Source organism: Lepidochelys kempii, chromosome 2, assembly GCF_965140265.1.
Source record: "Lepidochelys kempii isolate rLepKem1 chromosome 2, rLepKem1.hap2, whole genome shotgun sequence".
In the NCBI taxonomy this organism is placed as follows: Eukaryota; Metazoa; Chordata; order Testudines; family Cheloniidae; genus Lepidochelys; species Lepidochelys kempii.
The window spans coordinates 192,758,635-192,784,440 of NC_133257.1; the positions used below are offsets into that span (position 1 = coordinate 192,758,635).

General features: G+C 43.2%; 2 protein-coding genes across 5 annotated transcripts in view; one reads left to right on the forward strand and one right to left on the reverse strand.

Moving 5' to 3' along the window:
- Positions 1 to 912, reverse strand: part of METTL6 (methyltransferase 6, tRNA N3-cytidine) — a 43,673-nt gene extending 42,761 nt beyond the window's left edge. For 2 of the 3 annotated variants that reach the window (XM_073333306.1, XM_073333303.1), the window contains exon 1: positions 152 to 415. The gene's annotated coding sequence lies outside the window, so the exon portion shown is untranslated. Of the gene's footprint in view, positions 1 to 151; positions 416 to 893 lie in introns of those variants that run through there. The other variant, XM_073333305.1, reaches the window with a different exon arrangement.
- EAF1 (ELL associated factor 1) lies at positions 168 to 24,819 on the forward strand. 2 transcript variants are annotated; one of them, XM_073333310.1, is made up of 6 exons: positions 168 to 377; positions 2,941 to 3,035; positions 6,290 to 6,426; positions 8,177 to 8,343; positions 17,378 to 17,608; positions 21,859 to 22,339. In XM_073333310.1, the coding sequence occupies exons 1-6, from the start codon at positions 275 to 277 to the stop codon at positions 21,861 to 21,863; spliced, it is 738 nt and encodes a 245-aa protein (XP_073189411.1). In that variant the 5' UTR covers positions 168 to 274; the 3' UTR covers positions 21,864 to 22,339. The 2 variants fall into 2 exon arrangements, with proteins under 2 accessions (XP_073189411.1, XP_073189409.1); XM_073333308.1 differs by lacking the exon at positions 21,859 to 22,339 and adding an exon at positions 22,358 to 24,819 and having other exon boundaries at positions 169 to 377.
- The last annotated feature ends 987 nt before the right edge of the window (positions 24,820 to 25,806 follow it).

Consider the following 25,806-nt stretch of genomic DNA (forward strand, 5'->3'; position numbering starts at 1 on the left):
CACCCTCCCCTCCCACACACCCCTCTGTTCCCCGTGTCAGACACCCCTGTCCTGCTCTCCAACACCTCCTCCCCCCGAGACATCCCCAGTCTGCTCCCCGTATCAGACACCCCCCCACAGACACCCCCCCTCCCGCCCCCCTTGGGCCTACCCGCGCGGGGCGCGCCCTGCAGCCGGGCGGCTTTCCCGGTGACACGCTGCCCCGGAAGGGAGCGGGGCGGGGGATCCGCCGCTGCCGGGTGCTGCTGAGTGCGGGTCCGGCGCGGGCAGGGGCATGAACGGCTCGGCGAACCCGCTGCTGGACAAGGAGGAGCACGGGCTGCAGCTGGGGGAGAGCTTCGAGCGGCGCCCCAAGGCCTCCTTCCACACCATCCGCTGTGAGCCAGCCGCCCCGAGCCCCTGCCCCGCCCCTGCTCCCGGGCCTGCCCCCCGCCCTGCCCGGGATCCTGCCCCCACCCTGCACCTGCTCCCGGGGCTGCCCCCCGCCCTGCCCGGGATCCTGCCCCCACCCTGCACCTGCTCCCGGGGCTGCCCCCCGCCCTGCCCCCGGGGATACTCCTGCCCCTGGGACCCCCTGCCCTGCCCGGGATCCCGTCCCTCCTGCACCTCTTGGGGACCCCCTGGCCTAGCCCTTTACTCCTCTACCGAAGGACACCCCGGCCCCCGCACTTCCTGCCTCCCCCCCCCCCCCGTGCTGCACCCGCCTCAGAGGGAGAGAGGAGGAGTCCAACCCTGTCCCCTTTTCCGGGGACCCTCGTTACACTCCGTGCGCTGGGATCCCCCACTCTCTTCCCCCACATCTTCCTCCTCTCACCTGCCCTTCCTGCCGCTGAGCCCTAGCCCCTAACTGTCCAATGTCCCCTACCACCCCAACTGCTGCACACGCCCCTTACCAGCTCGCCATCCACTCTGCCCATTCCTCCCCAGCTCCTCCTTCCTAGGCTCTTACCTGGTTATGTGGAGAGCAGCAACTTCCAATTGCAAATTTAGATGGGGGAAGGAAATTAAAGTGAGGCTAGTTTGAAAGTAATTGTAAAAATTATGGGTGGGTGGGGGAAAGGGAAGTGAATCTCTTTCTGAGTGTCATATCAGATGACATAGTTTAAACTTTATACTGTGAAAGATGCAGGGCTCTGGCTTCACCTGAGAAAGTCTGAATAAGGGAGATCATACACAGTTTCTTAAGATTTATTGAAATGTCCATCAAAATCCTTCAGTACACTGTAAAGAGCATGACATGATCTCCCCCATTCCCTCCAGGTGGGAGTCTGGCTCCAGATGAGTGGTATTTGGCAGTTCTGGGAGATGAGTTTTCTGACAGCCCTTCAAGCTTCACTGCACGGGGTGGGAAAGCCACTTTTGCTATTTTTTCCTCTTATACTGTGGTTGCTAAAGGCCCCAGCCTTCCATGTGGGCAGGAAGGTCCACCTGAAAATAAATAGTATCTGCTACAGGTTTGAGGCAGAATGTTTTGCATGGTGTATCTTCGTCTGCCACTGACCCTAGGAAAGAGGCCTAGTATTGAAATCCTTTGTCAGTCACCCCAGCTCCTACCATTCCTGTATGTATATGTAAGAGAGAGTTATGCCAGACTTGTAAATGAGGAGGCTCTGGTAAAATGTCACGCTCAAAACAAACACAAAATTATTTATGATACATGCACACACAGCAATTAATGAGAAATGAGGGGGGGGCTAAGAGGCCTGCTCCCTTTTGGCTGCTAAACTAGATTAGGGAAACCTTCTGCAGCTGCCTGTTACTCAACCCAGCAAGTCCACGCTGATACATTTAGGGAAACAATAGCTAGTAATTGGTTTCAGAGTAGCAGCCGTGTTAGTCTGTATTCGCAAAAAGAAAAGGAGTACTTGTGGCACCTTAGAGACTAACAAATTTATTTGAGCATGAACTTTCGTGAGCTATCTTAGGGGTTTAAATTACCTCAGGCATATTCTGACCGACACAAGGGCTCCTGTGGATCTGCCCCTACAATTCCATTCCTATGTCATGCTCCCACCCTCTATCTGGAATGGCTTGGTGAGGGGGCCCCTCTCCCATACAGGTAGGGGCAATAGCATGTAGGCCTTTTCTCTGCTCCCTTCTCCCACTTGGAGAAGTAGAGGTAGAAGCCTAGGGGCTCTGACCAGAACTTATCGCAGCAAGGGTGTATCTGCATGGGTAGCTGAGCTGGGCCCACTGTATTCTTCTGCTTCTGTCAGACAGGGAGTTCTGAGGTTATGATGGCAGGTCCCCCCACAAGCCACTCAGTCTTACATTTAACAATCTGTTGAGATACTTGGAGCAGTTCACCACTTAAAGTCATAGAGTTTAAGGCCAGAAGGGATCACCAGGTCATCTAGTCTGACTCCTGTGTATCACAGGCAACCAACACCCACTGACTAAACCCAACAACTGAAATTAGACAAAAGTAGTAGTGCCACACAGGAGACTAGACTGTTATGTGCCACAGGCAGAGAAGAGGAGGGACCGAGATGCACCAGTGCCCAAGGCCCCCGCAAAAGGCAGGGAAATGAGAATGTGAGAATATACCCGGATAATCCTCGCAAGTGATCCGCACTCACATGCTGTGTTGGCTGCTTGTTTCAGACTGTCTTCAGACTCAAATGTCACTGCATTGGTTATACCTGGGTCATATGTTGAAGCTTTTCCTTGACCAGAATGGCTAGAAACTTACTTTTTAAAAAAATTGAAAGATTAAAATATGAGGTAATCACATGATTTAAGGAGCTGGTATCCACATAATTAGATGTGTTATGCCTATGCATTAGTCCAGCTCTTCTTTAAATAGCATTAGCCCATGTTTTACATTCCTTCTAATCAGGAATAAAGCAGGAGATGAGTTAGCTCAGAAGAGAAATCATGGAGACTCTAGAAACAATTTAGAAGTGAAATGTATTTACTACCACTTATTTTCCTCTTCAGATGATTTTAAGCCAGCATCTATAGACACATCTTGTGAGGGGGAGCTCCAGGTTGGTAAAGGAGATGAAGTAACAATTACACTGCCACATATTCCAGTAAGTTGACTTTGCGTTATGATGCAAATTTACCTTTTGCCTTTGTAGCAATTTCTCATCATGTGGTTTTAGTGTCAGCTAGTCAGGTACATTCTAATGAAAATGGACTTAAATCTATCCTCTTCACCTTTGATCACAAAGCTAAAACAAATGAGTCCACTGTTTGAGCAACTTTTGTACTGTCTTTCCACTAGCATTTCAGTATATCATTCTGGGAGAGGGCTGTAAAATGGACTCTCTATAAAGTGTTATTTCTGTAAACATCCAATCTACTTTGCTTACAATTAATCCTTCTTAGTACTCTTTGAAGTACAAGAAGATTTTAATCCTAACTGGGGCCCCACCTAATTTCCATCAGTTTTTAGTTCCTCATTTTATGTATAGATATCTGATTATACTTGACTCAGGTCAAGATCCAATTTTCAGAAGACTGAAAGTAGGCCTTTGATACAACTCTTTCTGTTGCTGAAAGCTATACCAACAACATCCTGCACCCCATGTTTGCAGAAGCTAGCACAGGATTCCTAGTCAGTTGCAATGCGGTTAAATCTAATCCCGCCACAATTTATATAGTAAAGATTTATTGTGGAAGGATGATGGACAAGAGACAGTAAAGAATATGGTCAAATGATTGTATATATTTCTGTTTTGATAATAAAGAGTTGAAACAAAACAAAAACTGCACCTGTGTTCTGGAACTGGATTTGTATATTAGCTGAAGCTAATGCTAAAAAACCAATCCAGCATAGGTGAATGAATAAGAACGTGGGTGAATAAGATTGTTTGTAGTGCATCCCCTTTCCAGATGCCTGTTCTGACAAGATTATTTTTAATGTACTATTTTATGAGAATGGACATCTTTCAGCTTGACCTGTCTCTACTATATTCTAGAGGGTTTTCTAGTTTACCAAACTGAACACAGTCAATATTGATTTGGAGCAACATCTGCATGGTGGCGGCTTTCAATCTGGTTAAATGGACAATTCTCTGAAAAGGGATGAGATATATGATCTCAAAGCTACCCCTTCTTGAAATGTTGATAAAACAATATAAGAGGTTTCAGAGTAGTAGCCGTGTTAGTCTGTATCTGCAAAAAGAACAGGAGTACTTGTGGCACCTTAGAGACTAACAAATTTATTTGAGCGTAAGCTTTCGTTTGCTACAGCCCACTTCATCAGATGCATAGAATGGAACATATAGTAAGAAGATATATATACATACAGAGAACATGAAGGTGGAAGTTGCCATACCAACTCTAAGAGGCTAATTAATTAAGATGAGCTCATGTTCCACCTTCATGTTCTCTGAATGTATATATATCTTCTTACTATATGTTCCATTCTATGCATCTGATGAAGTGGGATGTAGCCCACGAAAGCTTACGCTCAAATAAATGTGTTAGTCTCTAAGGTGCCACAAGTACTTCTGTTCAATATAAGAGGGTTCACTGATCTCCTGGATCCTGCTTTATTTCTCCTATTCCAACAAACAATTGCACTAGCTGCCTAACAATTGGATGGGGTTCAGGTTCCAATTTCTCATTTGAAATTTTGCTATCCCTGAGGGTACCACTGTTTGGAGGAGATTTTTTTGGGTCTCTTTCAGCATGTGGACAGTTTCAGGGATTACAGGTGCTTTGTGGATGCAGTGGTTTAATATTTGATAGTCAAATAGTTGTTGAGGAATTCTTTTTGTCTCTTGTTTTAGTTATGGGTTTCATCACAATCTGGTTAAACTTTAGCTCTTTCACTCAGTGGGTTTTTTTCTGGTCTTTGTAACAGAATAGTCTGTAAAGTAGCATTTTGGTTTCTGTTGCTTGGTATTTGGGCACTCAAAACTCTTACATACCTGCTTAATTTTAAGCATGTGAGAGGGACTGTTGATGCGCTTCATTGGATCTTTAGTTTCATCTCTTCTCTTTATTTCTCAGCAAAGATTATGCTTTTCTTTAAGTTATAGGCTTTCTGCAGAATAGGGGATGGTGGGATAGAAGCTTAGCACAATTTCCATTATATTTGTGCTTTATATGTTTGTCTAACTTCTCTTTATCTGTCAAGGATGATCAGAACTTAATTTTCATCTTATTTTATATTCTCTTTAATCCTTTTTTACTTTTCAATTTCTAAGTGTAGTAATATTGTAAATATCTGTAAAGGCTTGACTATATGATAGTATGATCTTATCCAGTTTGGAACTTGTCTTACTGTAACATCTCTGAAGAATCCAGATGTAAGCAGTCTGTACTGTTCCATAACCAATGTGTGTACTATATGTGTACCCTATTTTTGATGGTGCAGAGAATTTAAAATTTTAGTTTGAGTTAAGTGTGAAGACATTATATTTTCTTTAGAAGAGGGGTGGGGGTGGAAGCTTGTGCTTTGCACGCTGCACTCAATTCAGGATACTTCCCAAAAATGTATGTAAAGATTGATTCCTGTTCTCTGAAGCAGGAGTCTCTTCTTCAGTTGTAAGTACCATTCGCCTTTCTCTATAACTATACAGCTATTGTATGTATAAAATCTGACTAGGTTTCACAGTAGAGAGTATACTTTTATACACCTCTTACACTAAGTGAATCAATTTTTTGATTCACCCAATGTTAATTAGTATCATAGAGAAACCCCCAGATTGCTCCAGAATGTAGGTCTTCACGCAATAGGTCTGCCAAGCAAACAAGCTGTATTTTTTTTTTAAAGACAGTTGTTGCTAATGTATAGCGTGTGATATTTGCTTCATAACATAGAACAGAAGTGTTGCTTTTTATTTGATGGATTAAATATAAAGGCAGTTTAAATGATGTATTGGGTACACATACATTTAATCAGGTCACAGTTCCACTGAATGTGTAATTAGATTTATATTCAGTATCCAAACCCAGGATTTTCAGAGCTGGTAGAAGTATCAGGGAGGTTTCTGATATTTGTCAGGGCAAACTACTGTAATAACATTCAGTTGTTACCATGATGGAAAGTGGAACTGTAAATGATCATAACTGAAGGGTAGATGTGTTTATCACTGCAAAGCCACATAAAATGATTACAAGCATAATAATGAATGAGGAAGAGTCTGATGTAATGCATATAAATGTATTCATCCCTTCTTTAAATGAACAAACACTTTCAATCCAAAGTAAATGATAATTTCTTGATACTAAGTCAGAAGCATGCATTTATTCATTAGACTTATTGTGTATAAATGGCTTGTATAGTGTGGGCATAAGCAAATGAATGTGTGCTTTTTTTCTTTGACACCAGGGCTCAACTCCTCCGATGACTGTGTTCAAAGGAAATAAAAGATCATATCAGAAGGACTGTGTACTTATTATCAATCATGACACTGGGGAATATGTGCTGGAAAAACTTAGTAGTAGCATTCAAGTCAAGAAAACAAGGTAAAACTGGGATACATACAGTTAATAAGATGAATTCTTGCTAGAGATTCATGTTAATAGTGTCACCGTTAGCTATGGCTGTGAGTTTTGTGAATTAGCAGTAATGTTTAATTACTGAGTTTCCTGGACTTTATGAGGCCAATTATCATGCCTAAATATGGAAATCTCCACTGTGTGCATGTAGCAGAGAGTAAAGAATTAGTAGATTCTCCGTCATTTGAAGGGTGATAATTGTAACTCATGATTGAACAGTGTTGATGGTATAAGAATTTAGAAGCTGGTCAAAAGATTGGATGGCTTTCAATAATTTCTTTCTGAAGAAGATGGAAGTGATAACCTGTCAAGTGGACTGGTGAAGTTGCAAGTAGTGGACCTAGAAACTTCCTGCGGAAGTCTAATTACATGTAATAATTAGAGTGGGGGAACATGGCTGCATCAAGGAGATAATATATAAAACAGAGCAAAAGTCCAAACTCTTCATGGGCAAAGATTCTGAAAAAATGAATGCTGGAGACATAAATATTATTGTGGGTAATTGCCTAAAAACGGCTGAGATCAGAACTTCTGTCTGATCTGATAGCCATACCTCAGTACACAAATTACACTCTAGAAAGTGTTCAGATAAAATATTTTTCAGAGTAGTGCTAATATGTAAGTACCTGAAGGCTCGGAATCAAGTTCTTTTAGCAGTGGGGAATGCATATTAGCTGAGTTCTATAGAGCATGCCATTATTAAACATTTTTTAGAAACGACACATTTAAAATAACCTGCATTACTGCAGCCGTAAAAACTTTGACTGAGAGCTCACTAAAACTTTATAGTGATGCAGGCTGGGACCAGGCTGGCAGCTACATCAGAGATCTCCAAAGAACAAATCCAGGCTGTTGTACGTGAGGGTAGTGATTCAATAGTTGCCACACTTTCCTCTGAGTCAGTGCCCTACAAGTGCGTGAACATGATGTTCCAAGGCACTGTGCTATTAGAGGTCATGTCATTCAGATGAGATGTAAAACTGTTGTCATGATCACTTTGGTCTTTAAAGATCCCTTGGCACTCTTTGCAAGAGAAGTGGTTTTAATCTAAAATTCAAAGTGGAGTAATTACATTCTTCCCACATAGATTCCTTCTGTAGTTTCAAGAGCATAAATCAATATTGGTAACAATTCTCTGCTCTTACATAGTAACTTTCATCTGATGATGTACTGTATGTAATCAAAGAGGATACTTCCTGTTATAAAATGCTGGGTAGTCTTGCTGTGCATCTTCTAATAGTTAGCTGCATTTCAATGATGAATGAAGTGATCCCTCTGTATTTCACGTCTAAATGTTTGTGAAGAGCTTTGGGATCATTCAGGATGAAAGGTGCTATGTAAATGTATTTTACTGTAGTTGCTGATTGTATTAAGAAGGCGTTCTTTGCAAAATGAAAAACCTTTACTGCTATTTGAATAGAGAACAAGATATTGCTACGCCTCACATGGATCTGGAGCACAGTTAGTAGGGACCTTACTCTACAGTCACTTCATGGCATGCTTCCCATGGAAGTCACTGGTGAGGCTTATTTGCCAAAGCAGTGTAGGTTGTTAGCTGTATTGTATTTAAAATCCATAATTCACCGTATAGCTCTACAGGATGCAAAGTAAATTTGTATTCAGTCCAAACTTATTAAATATATATTAATACGGATCTTACTGGAACAAAGGAACACAGCTCTGTGGCACCACTGACTGTTTTTTTATTTTGTTTCAGGGCTGAGGGCAGCAGTAAGATCCAGGCACGGATAGAACAGCAGGCTGCCCGAGCCTCCCAGCCTTCCTCACAGTTCAAAGCCCCATCCAAGCCAGCAGCTGGGCCCAAAACCTCCCCTTTGAAAGACAACCCTTCACCTGAACCTCAGCTGGATGACATTAAGAGAGGTAAAGAAGGGGTTATTTTTTTTAATCTACTGTTTTATAATTATTCATTTACAAAGATACATAAGAACTTTAAAGCATTAAAAGCTGGTACATGACTGCTGGTTTATAGTCTGTGTATCTCATTTTAAGGATTCTTAATGAATTATCTGTTTTCTTCTGTCAATGTAGTCATCTAAACTGTCCCCATCTCTCTGCATGTGAGCATCCCTTCTTTGCTGATGATTTAATCTCAGACTCTTTCTCCATAAAAATAACATTAACTCAAAAGATACACATCATCACAGTTGAATGGAACAGGATTTGGCTGGCTGAGATCCATCAAGTAATTGGACAGGGATCAAATTTGCACAATATGGACCACACTGCCATGTAGTTGCTATATTTATTATGAAGGTATCTTGGGAGGGAAAGAAGGATTGAGTGCCTAAATTAAATAAATCTCCTACTAAAGCAGCAGCATCAGGCTCCTAATCTCAGTGTTTCTGTATCTGTGCCCAAAAGTTAGGCCTATTGGGGATTGATGCACAGAATCTCTGCCCAAATCGGATGTTGCACTCCATGGGTGTATTGTGGACAATGCAGTTGAAGCGATGAACGGTTTTTTTTTTAATTTATATTTTACTGAAAAGCCAGGTACTTTCTAGGCATACGTTGTATATTAAGACCATATTGTCATAGGGGGCTGGATCTAAAGTGGCTTTAAGCCATCTTTGCACCCTCCTGATCCTAAGATGCTCCAGGGGCTGGGATGCCTCTGGTGTTACTAACACAGCTCTGTGATCCTCTCTAAGTTCCAGCAACCACCACAGGCTACTCTGTGGGCTGCTGTGCTGCCCAGAATTTTCATAGCATACTGTGGCCCCACACTTGACATGCCTGTCCCTCTGTGACATGTGTGAGGGTCTTTGGGAGGCATCTTTAGAGCTGACTTTGCAGTGCTAACAGCAGGGGAATCCTTTACCTACTAGTTATGGCAGAGGATTGTCGCTCTTTATGCCCCTGCAGCCCTTTTACACAGCATCAAGGGGCCGGAGTACAGGCGAGGATTTCATGCATTATGAATACTTATTTGCACCTTATCACATGTCACTGTGCAATGAGAATGAATGATCATATTCTGGTATGTGCAGGAAAAAATTGTTGACGTATTTATATAGCATGCTTAATCACAACAGATGCATTTTTAATAATGTTGACATAATGTAGGTATACAGTATCTGGAAAAAGTACAAGTTTTCCAATGTTGCTGGAAAACTATAAATTTAGTGCTTAAAATGTGCTCTAAAGTGTAGTTGTACTTTGAAAAATAACTCTAAAGATGACATAATTGCATTTTTGTTGTCTCTTGTGGACTTGTAAATCAAATTTGCTGAATTTCAATGTAAAACATTATTTTTTAGCACTCTACTCCTCTTTCATTACTGTCTTCTTCTCCCTTCTGTCATCTTCACACCATCTTCCAATCTGCCTCCTTCTGTCCCTAAGAGCCCCTTTATGCCACCCACCATGCTGTTGTCAGAATATTTAGCCAACGATATCTTGTAAGATATATGTAAAAACTCTTGACACAGTGGTCATTAATATTATTGCATGATGTATGTATGGTTAGTGTATAAAGAATTATGTCTGTGCTGGAAATATGTTCCTGAAATATGTTCAGACCAAGCAATCTGAGTAGATCAGATAAACAAATTTTTTGTAGACAAAGGAATTCATTTTGCCAGTCTGCCTGGGTCTCTGATGTAAATTGAGCAAGGTGAGGCCAGAGTACATTTACATCAATGGTAAACAAACTGATTAAGCCAATCAAAAAAACAAATTGATTGGAGGATGAGGAAGACAGCATGGCATCTACACACCAGTAGAGGACAGGAACTGTGTCTGGGTTTAATTTTCAAAGAATATATTTCAAAGGCTTACTGGACTAGAAAAAGAAGGGGAGAGAACCCCTTTTTTATCCATCTCTTAGGGAACAAAGGGGACAACAAGCTCTGACTCTGTAAACATTGGAGCTCCTGCCAGGAAGGACTGGAGATGCTGTGAGTGAGAAAGCTGTTTAGGCAAAGGCATAACTAGCTAGAATTAAATTTTAGGTACTAGAAAGTATGTTTTGTTTTGTTTGTAACCATTTTCTATTATCTCTGCTTAGTATCACTTAAGTGCCTGTTCTTTGTTCATAAACTTATTCCTAGTTTTACTGTAAACCATCTCAGTGCTGTTCTATTGAAGTACAGAATGAATCCTCAGCTAACCTAACAAGCTGGTGTGCGTACTGTCTCTTTCGAGATAGCAAACTTAACAATTTCTGAGAGTATCCAGTCAGAGGGACTGGACACTACAGAGACACGTCTCTGGAGAACTCAGGAACAGGGATTCACTGATTTGTTACCTGCAAGACAAGGTTAAGACTGGCAGAATCTCAATTAATTTGCTGGCGAAGCAGACAAACTGGTGTGTCAGGGAGCTCACACAGAGTCTCATCTTCAGCAAAGCTCTCTCTTGCTAAGGCAGAGGGTAACAGTGACTTATGGTTCTGTGCTGCCCTGAGAAGAGCACCACACTCCTATGTTGGAGGGCCCTCCCGGTCTCAGTGTGCCAGGTCATCCCAACTTCTCATTCATATCCTCCACATACGACTCGTGTCTTCCACAAGGCTTATAAACAAGGAAATGGGTGGAACCCCCTTCCTCTAGATCTCTCAGTGCATCTTTTCTGTCCATCAGATTCTCAGCTCTTTGAGGCATGGACTGTCAATGTCTGCACCATGTAAATTTTTAGTGCTCAGTGAGTAGTTATAATTATCAGCTCCCTTGATCCAAAGTATCACTCGAGGCATGTGGAAAATTTACTGAATCAAGCTAGGGCAAAAGATATTCACATCTGTGGGATTTCCATTTTCCATTGTACTTAGTTTCCCCAAGTTGCTTAAGTTTAGACATTGAGAGATCCTCTAAACCCAAAAGTTGTTATGGGATTCTAGAAACACGCAGTTCGGGAATAAATTGAGAACCCAGACATGGGAGTGCTCCTTGTCCGTTTTTCAGGATATGTCTACACTACAAAATTAGGTCAATTTTATAGAAGTCGATTTTTCAGAAGTGGTTTTATATAGTCAATTGTGTGTGTCCCCACTAAGCGCATTAAGTCAGCTGAGTGCATCCACAGTACCGTGGCTAGCGTTGACATTCGGAGCTGTGCACTGTGGGTAGCTATCCCACAGTTCCCACAGTCTCCGCTGCCCACTGGAATTCTGGGTTGAGCTCCCAGTGCCTGATGGGGCAAAAACATTGTCACGGGTGGTTTTGTGTACATGTCGTCAGTCACCCGTCCCTTTCTCCCTCCCTCCGTGAAAGCAATGGCAGACAATCATTTTGCGCCCTTTTTCCTGGATTGCCCGCACAGATGCCATAGCACTGCAAGCGTGGAGTCCGTTCAGATCACTGCTGCAGTTGTGAGCATTGTAAATACCTCGCACGTTATCCTGCGGTTTGTGCAGAAGCTGCAAAACCAGGCGAAGAGGAGACGGCAGCGCGATGACGAGAGTGACGAGGACATGGACACAGACTTCTCTCAAAGTACGGGCCCTGGAAATTTGGACATCATGGTGGCATTGGGGCAGGTTCATGCTGGGGAACGCTGATTCTGGGCCCGGGAAACAAGCACAGACTGGTAGGACCGCATAGTGTTGCAGGTATGGGATGATTCCCAGTGGCTGCGAAACTTTTGCATGCGTAAGGCCACTTTCATGGAACTTTGTCACTTGCTTTCCCCTGCCCTGAAGCGTAGGAATACCAAGATGAGAGGAGCCCTCACAGTTCAGAAGCGAGTGGCGATAGCCCTCCAGAAGCTTGCAACCCTAGACAGCTACCAGTCAGTCGGGAATCAATTTGGAGTGGGCAAATCTACTGTGGGGGCTGCTGTGATCCAAGTATCCAACGCAATCGCTGAGCTGCTGCTATCAAGGGTAGTGACTCTGGGAAATGTGCAAGTCATAGTGGATGGCTTTGCTGCAATGGGATTCCCTAACTGTGGTGGGCTGATAGACAGAACGCATATCCCTATCTTGGGACCGGATCACCTTGGCAGCCAGTACGTAAACCGCAAGGGGTACTTTTCAATGGTGCTGCAAGCACTGGTGGATCACAAGGGATGTTTCACCAGCATCAAGGTGGGATGGCCAGGAAAGGTGCATGACGCTCGCATCTTCAGGAACTCTGGTCTGTTTGAACAGCTGCAGGAAGGGACTTACTTCCCAGACCAGAAAATTACCATTGGGGATGTTGAAATGCCTATAGTTATCCTTGGGGACCCAACCTACCCTTAATGCCATGGCTCATGAAGCTGTACACAGGCACCCTGGACAGTAGGAAGGAGCAGTTCAATTATAGGCTGGTGGTAGAATGTGCATTTGGATGTTTAAAGGCTCGCTGGCGCAGTTTACTGACTCGGTTAGACCTCAGCGAAACCAATATTCCAATTGTAATTGCTGCTTGCTGTGTGCTCAATAATATTTGTGAGAGTAAGGGGGAGACTTTTATGGCAGGGTGGGAGGTTGAGGCAAATCACCTGGCGGATGATTTCGCACAGCCAGACACCAGGGCGATTAAAAGAGCACAGCTGGGCGTGCTGCACATCAGAGAAGCTTTGAAAACCAGTTTCATGACTGGCCAGGCTACGGTGTGACAGTTCTGTTTGTTTCTCCTTGATGAAAACCCGTCCGCTTAGTTGACTCTACTTCTCTGTAAGCTAACCACTCTCCCCCCTTCGATCACAGCTTGCAGAGGCAATAAAGTCACTATTGTTTCAAAATCATGCATTCTTTATTAATTCGTTACACAAATAGGGGGATAACTTGCAAGGTAGCCTGGGAGGGGTGGAGGAGGAGGGAAGGACAAGGCCACGCTACAGTTCAAAACGTACTGAATGCCAGCCTTCTGTTGCTTGGGCAATCTTCTGGGGTGGGATGGAGTGGTTGGGTGCCAGGAGCCTCCAACCCCGCATTCGTGGGCGTCTGGGTGAGGAGGATATGGAACTTGGGGAGGACGGCAGGCGGGTTATACATGGGCCGTAGCAGCGGTCTGTGCTCTTGCTGCCTTTCCCCCATCAGATCCACCAGATTCCTGAGCATTTCACTTTGCTTCCCCATTAGCCTCAGCATTACATCCTGCCTCCTCTCATCCCTCTCCTGCCTCCTCTCATCCCGTTCATTTAATGCTGTACTCCACACATTCTGCTGAGCTCTGTCATAGCAGGAGGACTGCATGAGCTCTGAGAACATGTCATCACGAGTGTGGTTTTTTTCGCCTTCTAATCTGCGTTAGCCTCTGGAATGGAGATGATAGGGGGAGCATAGAAACATTTGCAGCTGCGGAAGGAAAAAAAGGGAGAGTAGTATTTAAAAAGATACATTTTAGAGAACAAAGGGGAAACTCTTTCACAGTGAATCAAGTGATTCACAGTACATAGCACATGTGCTGTCGGTACAAGGTCGCAATTTGCCTCTTATATTGAGTGCCTGCCGGTTTGGTGTGAGACATCACACAGACACAGCTGGGCAACAGAATTCAGCTTGCAGGCAGCCATGGTAAGCCAAAGGGTTTCGGCTTCTTCAGCCTTCATAACATGTGGGAATGGTTTCAAACAGCAGCGCCCTCCTTTCCCATACCAAGCAAAGCTCATTAGGTTGGCCATTTAAAAGGAGGGGCTGTAGTTTTAGGGTGAATGTGCAGCACAACCCCCCACCATCGCTGCCCAATTCCCTGGGATGATTGCTTCATCCCTCCCCCCACCATGTGGCTAGTATCAGGGAAGATCCCAGTCAGCCAGACGCAAACAGCTCAGCATGCATGGGCCTCCCCCAGCCGCGTGGCTAACAGCGGGGATGATTTCTTTTCAGCCAAAGGCAAACAGCCCAGCAGGAACGGGCACCTCTGAATGTCCCCTTAAACAAATTTCCCGTATTTCAGCCAGGTAACCATGAATGATATCTCTCTCCTGAGGCTAACACAGAGAGATAAAGACCAAATGTTGCTTGAATGCCACCAAAGCCCAGGCCCATTCGCTGCCATGCTCTGTGTTGCAATGATTCCAGACTACTTGCTATTGGCTTGGCGTGGTAAAAGTGTCCTACCATGGAGGACGGAATAAGGCAGCCCTCCCCAGAAACCTTCTGCAAAGGCTTTTAGAGTACCTCCAGGAGAGCTTCATGGAGATGTCCCTGGAGGATTTCCACTCCATCCCCAGACACATTAACAGACTTTTCCAGTAGCTGTACTGGCCGCGAATGCATCCAAAGTCTTCAGAGCAAATTAATCATTAAACACGCTTGCTTTTAAACTCTGTATTATATTTACAAAGGTACACTCACCAGAGATGCCTTCTCCAGCTTCATGGTTCGGGAGCTCGCTTTGGGAGGGTATTGGCTCCAGGGTGATGAACAGTTCCTGGCTGCCAGAGAAAAGGGATTCTCTGCTTGCCACTGTGCGCTATCCTCCTCCTCGTCCTCATCTTCCTCATCCACAAAATCCAAATCCCTGTTGCGTGAGACTCCCCCTTTGCAGGTGTCCACGGACAATGGTGGGGTAGTGGTAGGGTCCCCCCCTAGAATTGCATGCAGCTCATCATAGAAGTGGCATGTATGGGGCTCTGACCCGGAGCGACCGTTTGCCTCTTTTGTTTTTTGGAAGGCTTGCCTGAGCGCCTTAATTTTCATGCGGCACTGCTGTGTGTCCCTGTTGTAGCCTCCGTCCATCATGCCCTTGGAGATTTTGGCAAATACATTGGCATTTCGTCTTTTGGAACGGAGTTCTGCCTGCATGGATTCTTCTCCCTATACGGCGATCAGATCCAGTATCTCCCATTCGGTCCATGCTGGAGCTCTTTTGCGATTCTGGGACTGCATGGTCACCTGTGCTGATCGGCTCGCCATGCTGGCAAAAAAGGATGTGAAATTCAAAAGTTCCCGGGGCTTTTCCTGTCTACCTGACTAGTGCATCTGAGTTGAAAGTGCTGTCCAGAGTAGTCACAATGGAGCACTCTGGGATAGCTCCCGGAGGCCAATACTGTCAAGTTGCGTCCACACTACCCCAAATTCGACCCAGGGAGGTCGATTTTACGCTAATCTGCTCGCCAGGGAGGAGTACAGAAATCGATTTTAAGAGCCCTTTAAGTTGACAAAAATGGCTTCGTCGTGTGGACGGGAGCAGGGTTAAATTGACCTAACACTGCTAAATTCAACCTAAACTTGTAGTGTAGACCAGGGCTCAGACTCGAGAATGAAATAACATTCTAAAAGCTGCAAGACTAAGTGGGAAGGAGAATAAGAGAGAAAAAAACATCATTTTTGAAAGATACAGTATTCCCTGCCATTGACCCAGTCATGTAAATCCAACAGAAACAGATTTTTTTTAAATCTAAAAGATTGAATAGAAATGGCTGACTTGCAAACAGATGAACTGTAGGTAACATACCCAGTATGTTTTGCTTCAGCAGCCAAATTGCAAAAACAACCTTACTTCCTCAAGAAATACAATTTGATTTAGACAGTCTATTGGTCCATTGTATTGGTATAATATTGTTTTCCTTAATTCCAGTTGAATGTAGCTGACTTAGAAATTGAAAGGTAGCAAATTTAAAATTGATAAAAGGAAACTTTAAGCCAGTGCATAATTACCCAATGGATTTCATTGCCAAAATACAGTGGAGGCTGAGAGCTTTGCAGGGTTCTTTAGTCTTATTTCCTGACCCTGGAGGGCTGTTGTATCATCGAGCATCTGGAACCCTCTCCTTTCCAATCAGATACAGTATTTAGCCTTAATCCTGAAACATTCGAGATCATGAACTTTAACGTCATGGCATTTTTATGTATAGAAAAGTTCTGTTCCAGGTCATTTTGGAAATACTTTACACAAAAAGGATGGTCTTGTGATTCAAACACTAGAGTAGGATTCAGGAAATTTGGGTTCAAACTCTGTTTCTGCTACAGTATTCCTATGTAACCTTGGGCAAGTCACTTAAATTTTTCTGTCCCTTAGGTCCCCGTCTGTAAAATGGTGATAGTACGTGCTTTTTCCTACTCTTCCTATTAGACTGTAAGTTCTTTAAGACAGGAACTCATTTCTTAGGTTGTGTATGTACAAAGTCCAGCACAATGAGGCTTGAACTCTGAAGATTTTGGGTGCTTTCATAATATAAATAATGCTAGCTTTATTATTTCTCTCTCTCTGATCCCTATACCTTTGGACTTATGGTAACTAGATGCTTAATGTTATTGGTGGAGGGATACAAGTTGTAGTCCCCATGAAATGTTCAAAAAATCCTTCAAAATAGGTTTTTAGTAACATGGAATATTCAAAATACACAACAATGGTGTGATTTGGGATGACTTATCTAAATCACTGGTAAGTAATGTGACTATTCCAAACTCTTGCTGATATAACTTTCAGATTACCATTGGCACCACGAAGAAGTCTGCATGGCAAATCTAAAGAACTTCATAACTTTATTGTTGTAGTCCCCTTCTCTCCTAATTGTAACTATCACTTGTTGCATCTGATACCATTTTCAAATGAACCTAAATCCCACAGATTTTTCAATGGAACTTAGGCTCCTAAGTCATTGGGTGCTTTTGAAATTTTTACCCATTGTGTCAAGTGTTACACCCTCCCCCCAAAACATTTGCATTCTATGCCTGTTTTGTCTGTAAGTGCCTGGCACAATGAGCACTCAGTAAATGAATAATACAGTAAGGAATGGTTTTAAAAATAGAAAACATATAAGAGGTAGTGAAATAAATGAAGTTTAGAGAACCAGTGATTATAACCTCTTCTCTAGATTCAGCTGCAGCACTTAGGCACAGTTGTGTGTATCTTTTGTTTTCCCTTCCCCTCTCTCTCCTTTTGATTTGAATTATTTAGACTTGTTCATTGTGCTTGGTAAATTATACTTGACAAAACTGTTGCATTTTAACATTCCCTTCCTGAAATTCACAGAGGCCTGTAAATGTTTTGACCCAACAAATGTCATCTTATTCCAGAGCTAAGAGCAGAGGTTGAAATTATTGAACAGATGAGTAGCAGCAGTGGTAGCAGCTCATCGGACTCTGAGAGCTCTTCTGGGAGTGATGATGAAAGCTCTAGCAGTGATGGGGAAGAGGCTGCACGCATTTCCCCCTCTCAGCCACCACACCAGCAGTACAACAACAGAAATGCTGTTGCTAATGGTACCAGCAGGCCACAAGGAAGCAATCAGCTAATGAACACTCTCAGTAAGTAAAGTTTTGTGTGTTGTTGCTGTGGGAACCTGTGTGATGCCACCAAAAGGCATAGATTTTCTAAGCAGATTTAGATACCACTGCAGAATATAGTTTACCAAATAGTTATCCCAAGCAGTAGCACGCATGCAGGTTGAAATATGTGAAAGGGAGACCTTATAACAAAAACCTCTCATTTATTTGAAGATATAGAGGCTACTTGGGCATCAAAGGCTTGAGCCAAAACCCAAAAGACTCCTATCAGCTTCAGTGGGTTTTGAAGCTGGTCCTCAGTGTGACTGGGCAACAAAGCCCCATCAGGGAGGAGTAGGATACACTTGGGGGAAGGGAAGAATTGTTTTTTAAATTAACAAAAAAAAAATCTGAGCTTTTGAAAATGTGGGATTGGGTGTATATATAGTAAACCCCTTAGGGAAGTTGCTGTGTTTGTGAGAGAGTTACTTAGAAGTTGATATAGACGTATGAAGGACGTGGAGCTAACGTGTAATAACAGATGAATACTGCATGTGACCTGGTTATTGAAATAATTACTGCATGGCTAGTTTGGGTTATTGGGATGCTGACTATCCTTACTAGGTTGGTTTAGTTTAAGAACAGGGCTGTTAAACAAGCAGGAAGGTGTCACAGGACCTAGTGAGCACCCTCTTGTGACCACTCACTGGGACTGCAACCTTCTGTGTCCCTGAATGGTTTAAGCTTCTAGAGCCTCAGCAGGCTACAGCACTGTTTCCTCCCTGGGCCTTTCTCACACATTTCCTGGGCAGTGACTCTGTCTTCTGCCCCTTCTCCAAAATGGAGCTCCTATGCCCATCTGTTCTAGGCCCCCAGGCCCAGCACTGACCCCCGAGATAACCCGGTTGTTCCAACATACCCCTCTCCCAGAACTCCAAGAGGTGTGAAGCTTCTGGTTACAGTTTAACTTTCTCAGGGGCATGCGGCAGTTGCGAAGCCTGTAACACCCACACCTTACACAGAGCGTTGTGCTCTTTTACTTAATCATACACCACACAGGAGAATACAGATCATACAAAACAACAAACATCTTACACCAGTGTCCCTCGCTAGCTCACTGTTCCCTTGTGAGTCCTTGGGGACCATCGGTGTGGAGGGAGGCAGGCAGGCAGGATGTCCCCTGCCACATGCAGGCTGTTACCTGCTGGCTGGTCTCTATATCCTGACACCAAGTCTAAGGGTAGGAGAATCATGGGATTCTACCCTGAGAGAGGTGAAGGTACGAGGCCAGGATCTAAGGAGGGTGCATTCAGAGAGGTCAGAGAAAGAGTCAGAGGTGCAGCTAAATTACGCATCACACCCTCTCAAATGTTTTCCCCTCCTGTGTTACTGTACCAGCCATGCTCATAGCTAACCCACCCATCTTTCACTGCCAGTTTAAACGCATAAAGAATGTGAGGATGTGGAGGAACTGTAGAGAGACCCGCTCCTGTCTACCATAGGAGATGGGCAAGGGTGAGGAGATTATGGCGAGTCAAATTGCTATATCCGCTCTGTCGTTCCTCCATATGCTCCATGACAAATTGGACCTAAAATGTGTGATGTGTGCTAAGTGTCCATGGTTTCTGCAGCAAATTCAGGTAAATTCAAACATGGAGGGTTTCGGTGAATTAAATATGAAAATGAACCATGCCATCAGTATAGGTTGTATTATTTAATTTTATATTGAATTCAGTTTTTTATGCTATGCCTATATTTCTATTGAGCTACAGGTTATTGTACTGAAAAAAAAACCTATCAAGATCCAGCTGGGGCACCCAGAAAGGTGTGAGGTGGGGTTGATGGGTTTTGGTAACTAAAAGGTAGTTGAAACTAGTTACTGGGAAGGTGCTTCATTTTCTCCTTCTGTCCCTATTTGGACAGGAGCAGTGGGGACGTTAAATTTTGGGGTGATGAAGAGGCCAGAGGGTTGTTTGACTTCCTAGCTCCTCCCAGCCTATTCTATAAAGAATAGTGGACAGTTACATTTGTTTAAGGGATTCATCCTTGTGGTGGGGAAATCTTAATAGATTTCCAGTAAGGTGGGCCTTGGTTTTCACATAGCATTCTTAATTCTGCCTGAGGTGTTTGTGAGTACAGTAACTCCTCATTTAAAATCGTCCCGGTTAACGTTGTTATGTTGCTGATCAATTAGGGAACATGCTTGTTTAAAGTTGTGCAATGCTCCCTTATAACGTTGTTTGGCAGCCGCCTGCTTTGTCCACTGCTTGCAGGAAGAGCAGCCCGTTGCAGCTAGCTGGTGGGGGCTTGGAACCAGGGTGGACCGGCAGCCCCCCTATCAGCTCCCCTCTCCCTTAAGTTCCCTGTGCAGCAGCCGCCCATCAGGCTATCCGCCGGCAGTTCAGCTGTCCCTCCCCCCACTGCCATGTTCTGCTCCTGCTCTCTGCCTTGGAGCTGCTCCCGGGAGCCTCCTGCTTGCTGTGTAGGGGAAGGGGGAAGAGAGGGGCTAATATCGGGGTGTCTCCCTCCCCCGTACTCCTGCTTCCTACGTGTCCCTTCTCCATATAGAGCAGGGTGGGGACAGGACAACAGGGCTCAGGACGGAGAGAGCTTGCTGGCCTCAGCTGCCATCTCAACTTCCTGATCTTTTTAAAGGCAATGTACTTAGAATGGTGTCAGCGTACTTAAAGGGGCAATGTGCATCTCTCTCTGTCTCTGCCATGCTGTCTCCCCTCCCTCCATTTGTGCTGCCTTGTAGAGTGAGGCTACATTAACAACGTGTTAACCCTTGAGGGCTCAGCCGAGTGCTAGTTCATCATTTAGCAGTAAGGCATTTCCTGGGAAATATCCCACCCTCTGACTTCACCACCTCAATCAAGCTTCACAGTCATCATTGCTGTGTACAGTATTAAATTGTTTGTTTAAAACTTATGCTGTGTGTGTGTATGTATATATATGTATGTGTATATATATAAAATATAGTTTTTTGTCTAGTGAAAAAAATTTCCCTGGAACCTAACACCCCCCCCCCATTTGCATTAATTCTTATGGGGAAATTGGATTAGCTAAACATCGTTTCGCTTAAAGTCGCATTTTTCAGGAACATAACTACAATGTTAAGCGAGGAGTTACTGTACATCTCTTGGTGCTCTGCAAATAGGGAATTGGGTGCCTTTGTGAGGTTTACATGTTCACATATATGGGCTCTCAAATATTGTCAGTGCGGTGTAGAATGTCCATTGAAAATCTGGTTTATCTAGTCCTCCTTGATTAGTCCAGTATGTAAAGAGAAATGTGAGTTTTGCTAATTAGTATTTAGACCTTCACTCAAGCCAGATCCAAAGCCCACTAAAGTCAGTAGAGTCTATTCACTGACTTAGTGGGCTTTGGATAGGCCTTTGTTTAGGAGGTCAGATTTGCCATGCTTGGAATGTGCTTGAATTTCAAAGACTTGATCCAACATGTGTCCCTGGATAAACTATTGATATTTCTGTAACATGAAGACCACCTCTACAGGGGAAGGCCTGCCATCGCATGGAAACCCCCCAAAAACGTTAAAAAGGAAAAGAAACAGCCACTGTCTTTTTTTTTTTTTTTTAAGTAGCTCCCTTGCAATTGACCTGCATTTGAGGGCAGGAATGTGGAAGAAGATGGGGCACGTGTTATAGGCCAGCTTAAAAGAAAGTATGTACATTGCCCAAGAATGAAGAGGACCGTTCTCATTGTCATGTTCACCAGAATGCTGCAAGAGAGGCAGCAGACATTGCTATATAGCAGTGGTCCCCAAACTTTTTCCATCATGCCCCCCTTGCCTGTAATGGAACCTGTCTGCGCTCCCCGGGAACCAGGGCTGGGAGGGGGGCTGGAGCTGTAGTTGGGAGCCACAGCCAGGGGGCCAGGAGCCGCGGCCTGGAGCTGTGGTCAAGGCCGGGGGTTGCAGTCAGGATTGGAGCTGCAGCAACGGCCTGGTGGCAGGGGCAGAGCTGGGAGGCGCTCCTTCCCTACCCTCCATGGGGGCTGGTCCAGTAACTGCTGTGCCTCCCTTCCCCCCTTCCCCCGAACATTCCTCTGCACCCCCTTAGGAGGGTGCACCCCACAGTTTGGGGACCTTTGCTATATACTATGAGGACAGGGTAGGGCTCTGAGCCTCCCTGCTTCTGACCTGTCTTTGAGCCTCAGAGCCCCTTGGTTTCCCCTTCCTCACTGACTTCTGAAGCAGAGCTATCAGATAAGTTGAGCCCAATACTCCTGAGCTGCTGGCACTTGAATATTCTTTCCTGATTTATCCACAGGCTAGAAGGAACCACTGTGATCATGTAGCCTGACCTCCTGTATGACACAGAACTTCCCCATGGAACAGCCTCATCTTCACTACTATCTTTAAAAAATGGTTATTTTAATAGCATAGGTGGAGCCAGGGACTTCCCTAGTGTCCTGCCCAAAAGTCATATATGGCAGTTTGGCTGGGCGGAGGGTGTGGAATTAATTCCACAGCTGCTGAGAAGGGGAATGCTTTTGTGAACAAGGAGTAGTAGCCTTTGTGGTTGTGGAGCCAAGGAGACTCAACTTTGCCTGGCTTGGGCCTTAAATAAACTCCTGCAGATTTTAATGTTCTTGAATATGGAGAATGATTATATTTGACAAACTGCTGAGATGCTGTTCATGTTCATTTCTGGGTAATTCTTATTTAAATCTCCAGTTTAAATACAATAATTCTTAAATTTGAATATCATCAAAGTATGAATTAACGTCTGGCCTGGTGTTCTTGTTTATTTTTTTTTCCCCCAATAGGAAATGACTTGCAGTTGAGTGAGTCTGGAAGTGACAGTGATGACTAGGGCTGAGGTTTCTCTTTTTCTGCTGCATATATATGAAGAACTAATTTACTTTTCAGTGAGCCCAGTGCTGATGAGGAAATTGGCACAGGAATAGCTCCATGCGTGGAATTTTAATAGAAGCAATGTGTAACCCTATGGAATATCAATTGTTATCCTAAACAGAAGCTGAGGAGGATTTTACTTTGTGTATTAAGCATATATTTTATGTATATTCTTAGTCTTTTAAAGTTTTAAATAGATATGTACAGTGGATAAGCCAGTCTGTGTTCCTGACTGTTGTTGATCTGTAAAGCATAATGCATATTCTCTAGATGTTTCTTGTTCATCGGAGATGTTCAGTGCCGTAATACATTAAGGAAAAATGTGTGTTTTAGGACAGACGTGAGCCAACAGTTCATTAAAAAGCCCGTGTGGGAGCTAGAGTGTAAACTAAATTTCATCACTAAATTGTCTTCTTCAGTTTGGGACTTTTCTAATGCCTTTTTATTGCTATTTATGGCTAACCGTGATGTGGGAGTGTTTTAAACAGTTGTAAAAGAAGTTATAAAATTGCCTCTTCAATCACTACCCTGTTGCACAAATGCCTCACAGAATAATTTTAAATAAAACTTCAGTTGCTGCCTCCATTATTAAAGGAAACAATACTAGAAATTGTTCAAATTACCTTCAGAAACAAACCACAGTCATGCATGTATACACACTACATATGTGTAATAATGGGCACTGGAGACAGGTATTCTCTCAGAGTAATGTTCTTAGATGTTTTAAGTAACAAAAGTACCTACCTATGTAAATAAGAACCAGGACAACTTTCTCTAATACATCACACAGTCTCATTTAGTTCTGGTATTCAGTCTCTAACGAAAATGGTTTAAATATAGAATATCCACTCCAAAATACTCCATTTGGAACTGGAGAAAAGATATTTGCAACTGCAGGGCTACAACCCATTGCTACAAGATGATTACATCAAATACATCAATAACAGTTATCAAATGCAGCTGGGAAGCAGCCCACCTCCAAGGTTCCCTACATGGAGTTTTCCCCGGGTTGTTTCCTTGGCGTGGATCTCATGAGGGACAACTGGCCTTGTCATTCCTCAGAGCAAGAAACATTTACCCCTCTACGTTTTTTGTTTGTTTCATTTTGTGCGTACATGCGACTTAAGTGGTGCATGAGGTTCGTGCTGCCCACTCTGCACAGGGTTCAATTTCAGCTGTTACCCACATGGTGTAAGGCAAGTGGCAGTATACTTCTAATGTAAACCAGGAAATACAAAGCTAAATGTTTACTTTCCTGGCTTTTGTCTATCACTGATAGTCTACCATCATTTGTGTGTTTGTTTCACTGTTTGTTAGTGGGTTTTTTTTTTCTTTTTTAAAAAAATGCATTGGAGGGCGCTAGGGGGATTTTGAAGGAAGGTGATAAAACGCAGATTATTTTCCTGCATTCGATATATATTTAAAGAGGCATCTTTCTTGTACATACGTTTTTAAAAATATTTGGTTCTAAAAGAATATGTATACATATTTTAACACATAATTAAGAAATACAGTTGGTTTATAACCAAAATGATTTGATTTTTCTCTGTGAGCAAAGGGAATACAGGTGCTCTCTTCTAGCAAGCTGTAAAAGCTTTGGTCTTAACAATAGGCGTAGTAGCTATTCAACTGAATGTGTGTTTGCAACCTAATTAGTAGTAATGTTGCTTCCAAAATATCATCCTGAATTTCCCTTGACTTATGTGTTAGATAAGCAGTGAAGTATCTAATTACTTCAACAATGCATTATAAGTTATTCAGTGGCTGCATTGTGCCCTCTAAAATTATTAAGAAGTGTTTTGATTATTCAGCGAGTATATGCAATTTAAAAGGGGATAAGACAACGTAAAAAGAAATATACCAGACATTGCCTATGATCATGTCTGGGATTCTGGGTACACTAACAGTACTGAGTCAGCACTCATCAAGCCGGAGGACCTAAAACATACATACCTAAAAGGTCAGCATGGGCCACACTTGTATCCCACTCCCCCAAAAGGTTTTAAGGCTTCTTGTGTACCCATGCTGTATTCCTTGATGTTGCAGCAAAACAAATTGGAACATCCCATGTTCTCAGAAACCAGACTTAACCAATTGGTTTAAGAGGAAAGGCTGATAGGAAAACATTCTCACTTGTGTCTTTTTCTCTAGGGTCAGAGAAATGGATACTCGGGAATAATACAAAATTGAATTACATATAACTATTTGGAGAGTACTGTGCCTCAAGTTTATTTTGCATAGTTTGATTTATTATAGGCTAAACGTGTGCGTGTTTACAGTTATGTAAGAAAATAATTTGCAGTGTAAAGGTATATCATTTTTTCTCTTTCAAATTCAGTTTATTTAAATAAAAAATGAAGTTTAGCAATCCAAATGTGTGTGTGTGTATTCTTTTAAACTGGGAAACTAATGGAAGTGTCACTTGGAGTTATTTGGAGTGAAGGATATTTTTATTTACAGCAGCTCTTCATACTTCATTATGTAGCCTGTTCACTGTGTTACGTATCCCCTTCTAGTAGCCTGTCCACAGAGGAAATTAGTCTACTACATCTACCAGATAATGGAGCCATTCCTTTAGCTTAAGTGGCTATTAGCAATGGAAATCCCAGGTTCAATTCTCAATGAGAAATCGTGACTTGTTAAAATTGCACTTGGGTAGTGCAGTGACGGATGGATTATCAAGGGGAATATTTGAGGCTGAACATCGGCAAAATCTTTTTGAATGAAATGCTGGATTATGGAGTAGTGCCTTAAGGGAGTCATTGGAAACCCAATTGCTTGGGCAGTTTCAGTTTAGCTTGGACAAAGCACTGGAGTGTATACTGTAGGGAACAATCCTCCTGTTGGCATAGGTAATGTCTACAATGAAGTGCTACAGCGCAGCTGAACTGCTGTAGCGTGTTAAGCGTAGATGAGCCCTAGGATTTAAAGGTGTGATGTTAGATTTGAACTACAGGCAAAATTTCCCCTAGTTAACTTGACCAGTTTATCACATTCTAAAGTACAACTCCTTTGTCTTGGCTAGAGTTTCAGAAGGTGTTAAATTGACTGAGCTAGCTACTCTCATAGCTTGAGCTAACGTCACACCTTTAAATCCTGGGCTAGACAAGGCATTCATCGTTGCTGGCACTATCTTGTGGCTCTAGGGATTTGAATGAGAGGGTGTCTGCAGACCTGGAGTAGAGGGGTGAGATGTAGGTTTTAGTTTGGTCCTGTCACCAACTTGCTGAGTGGCTAAAGGCAGAGGGTGAAAGTGCTTGCAATAGTTTTTCCTCAATGCTACCTGACAGCAGTTTGAAAATTTGATCCTGAAACAGTTTGAAAATGTACTGGCCGGCAAAACCCCAATCAATTGTGGAAT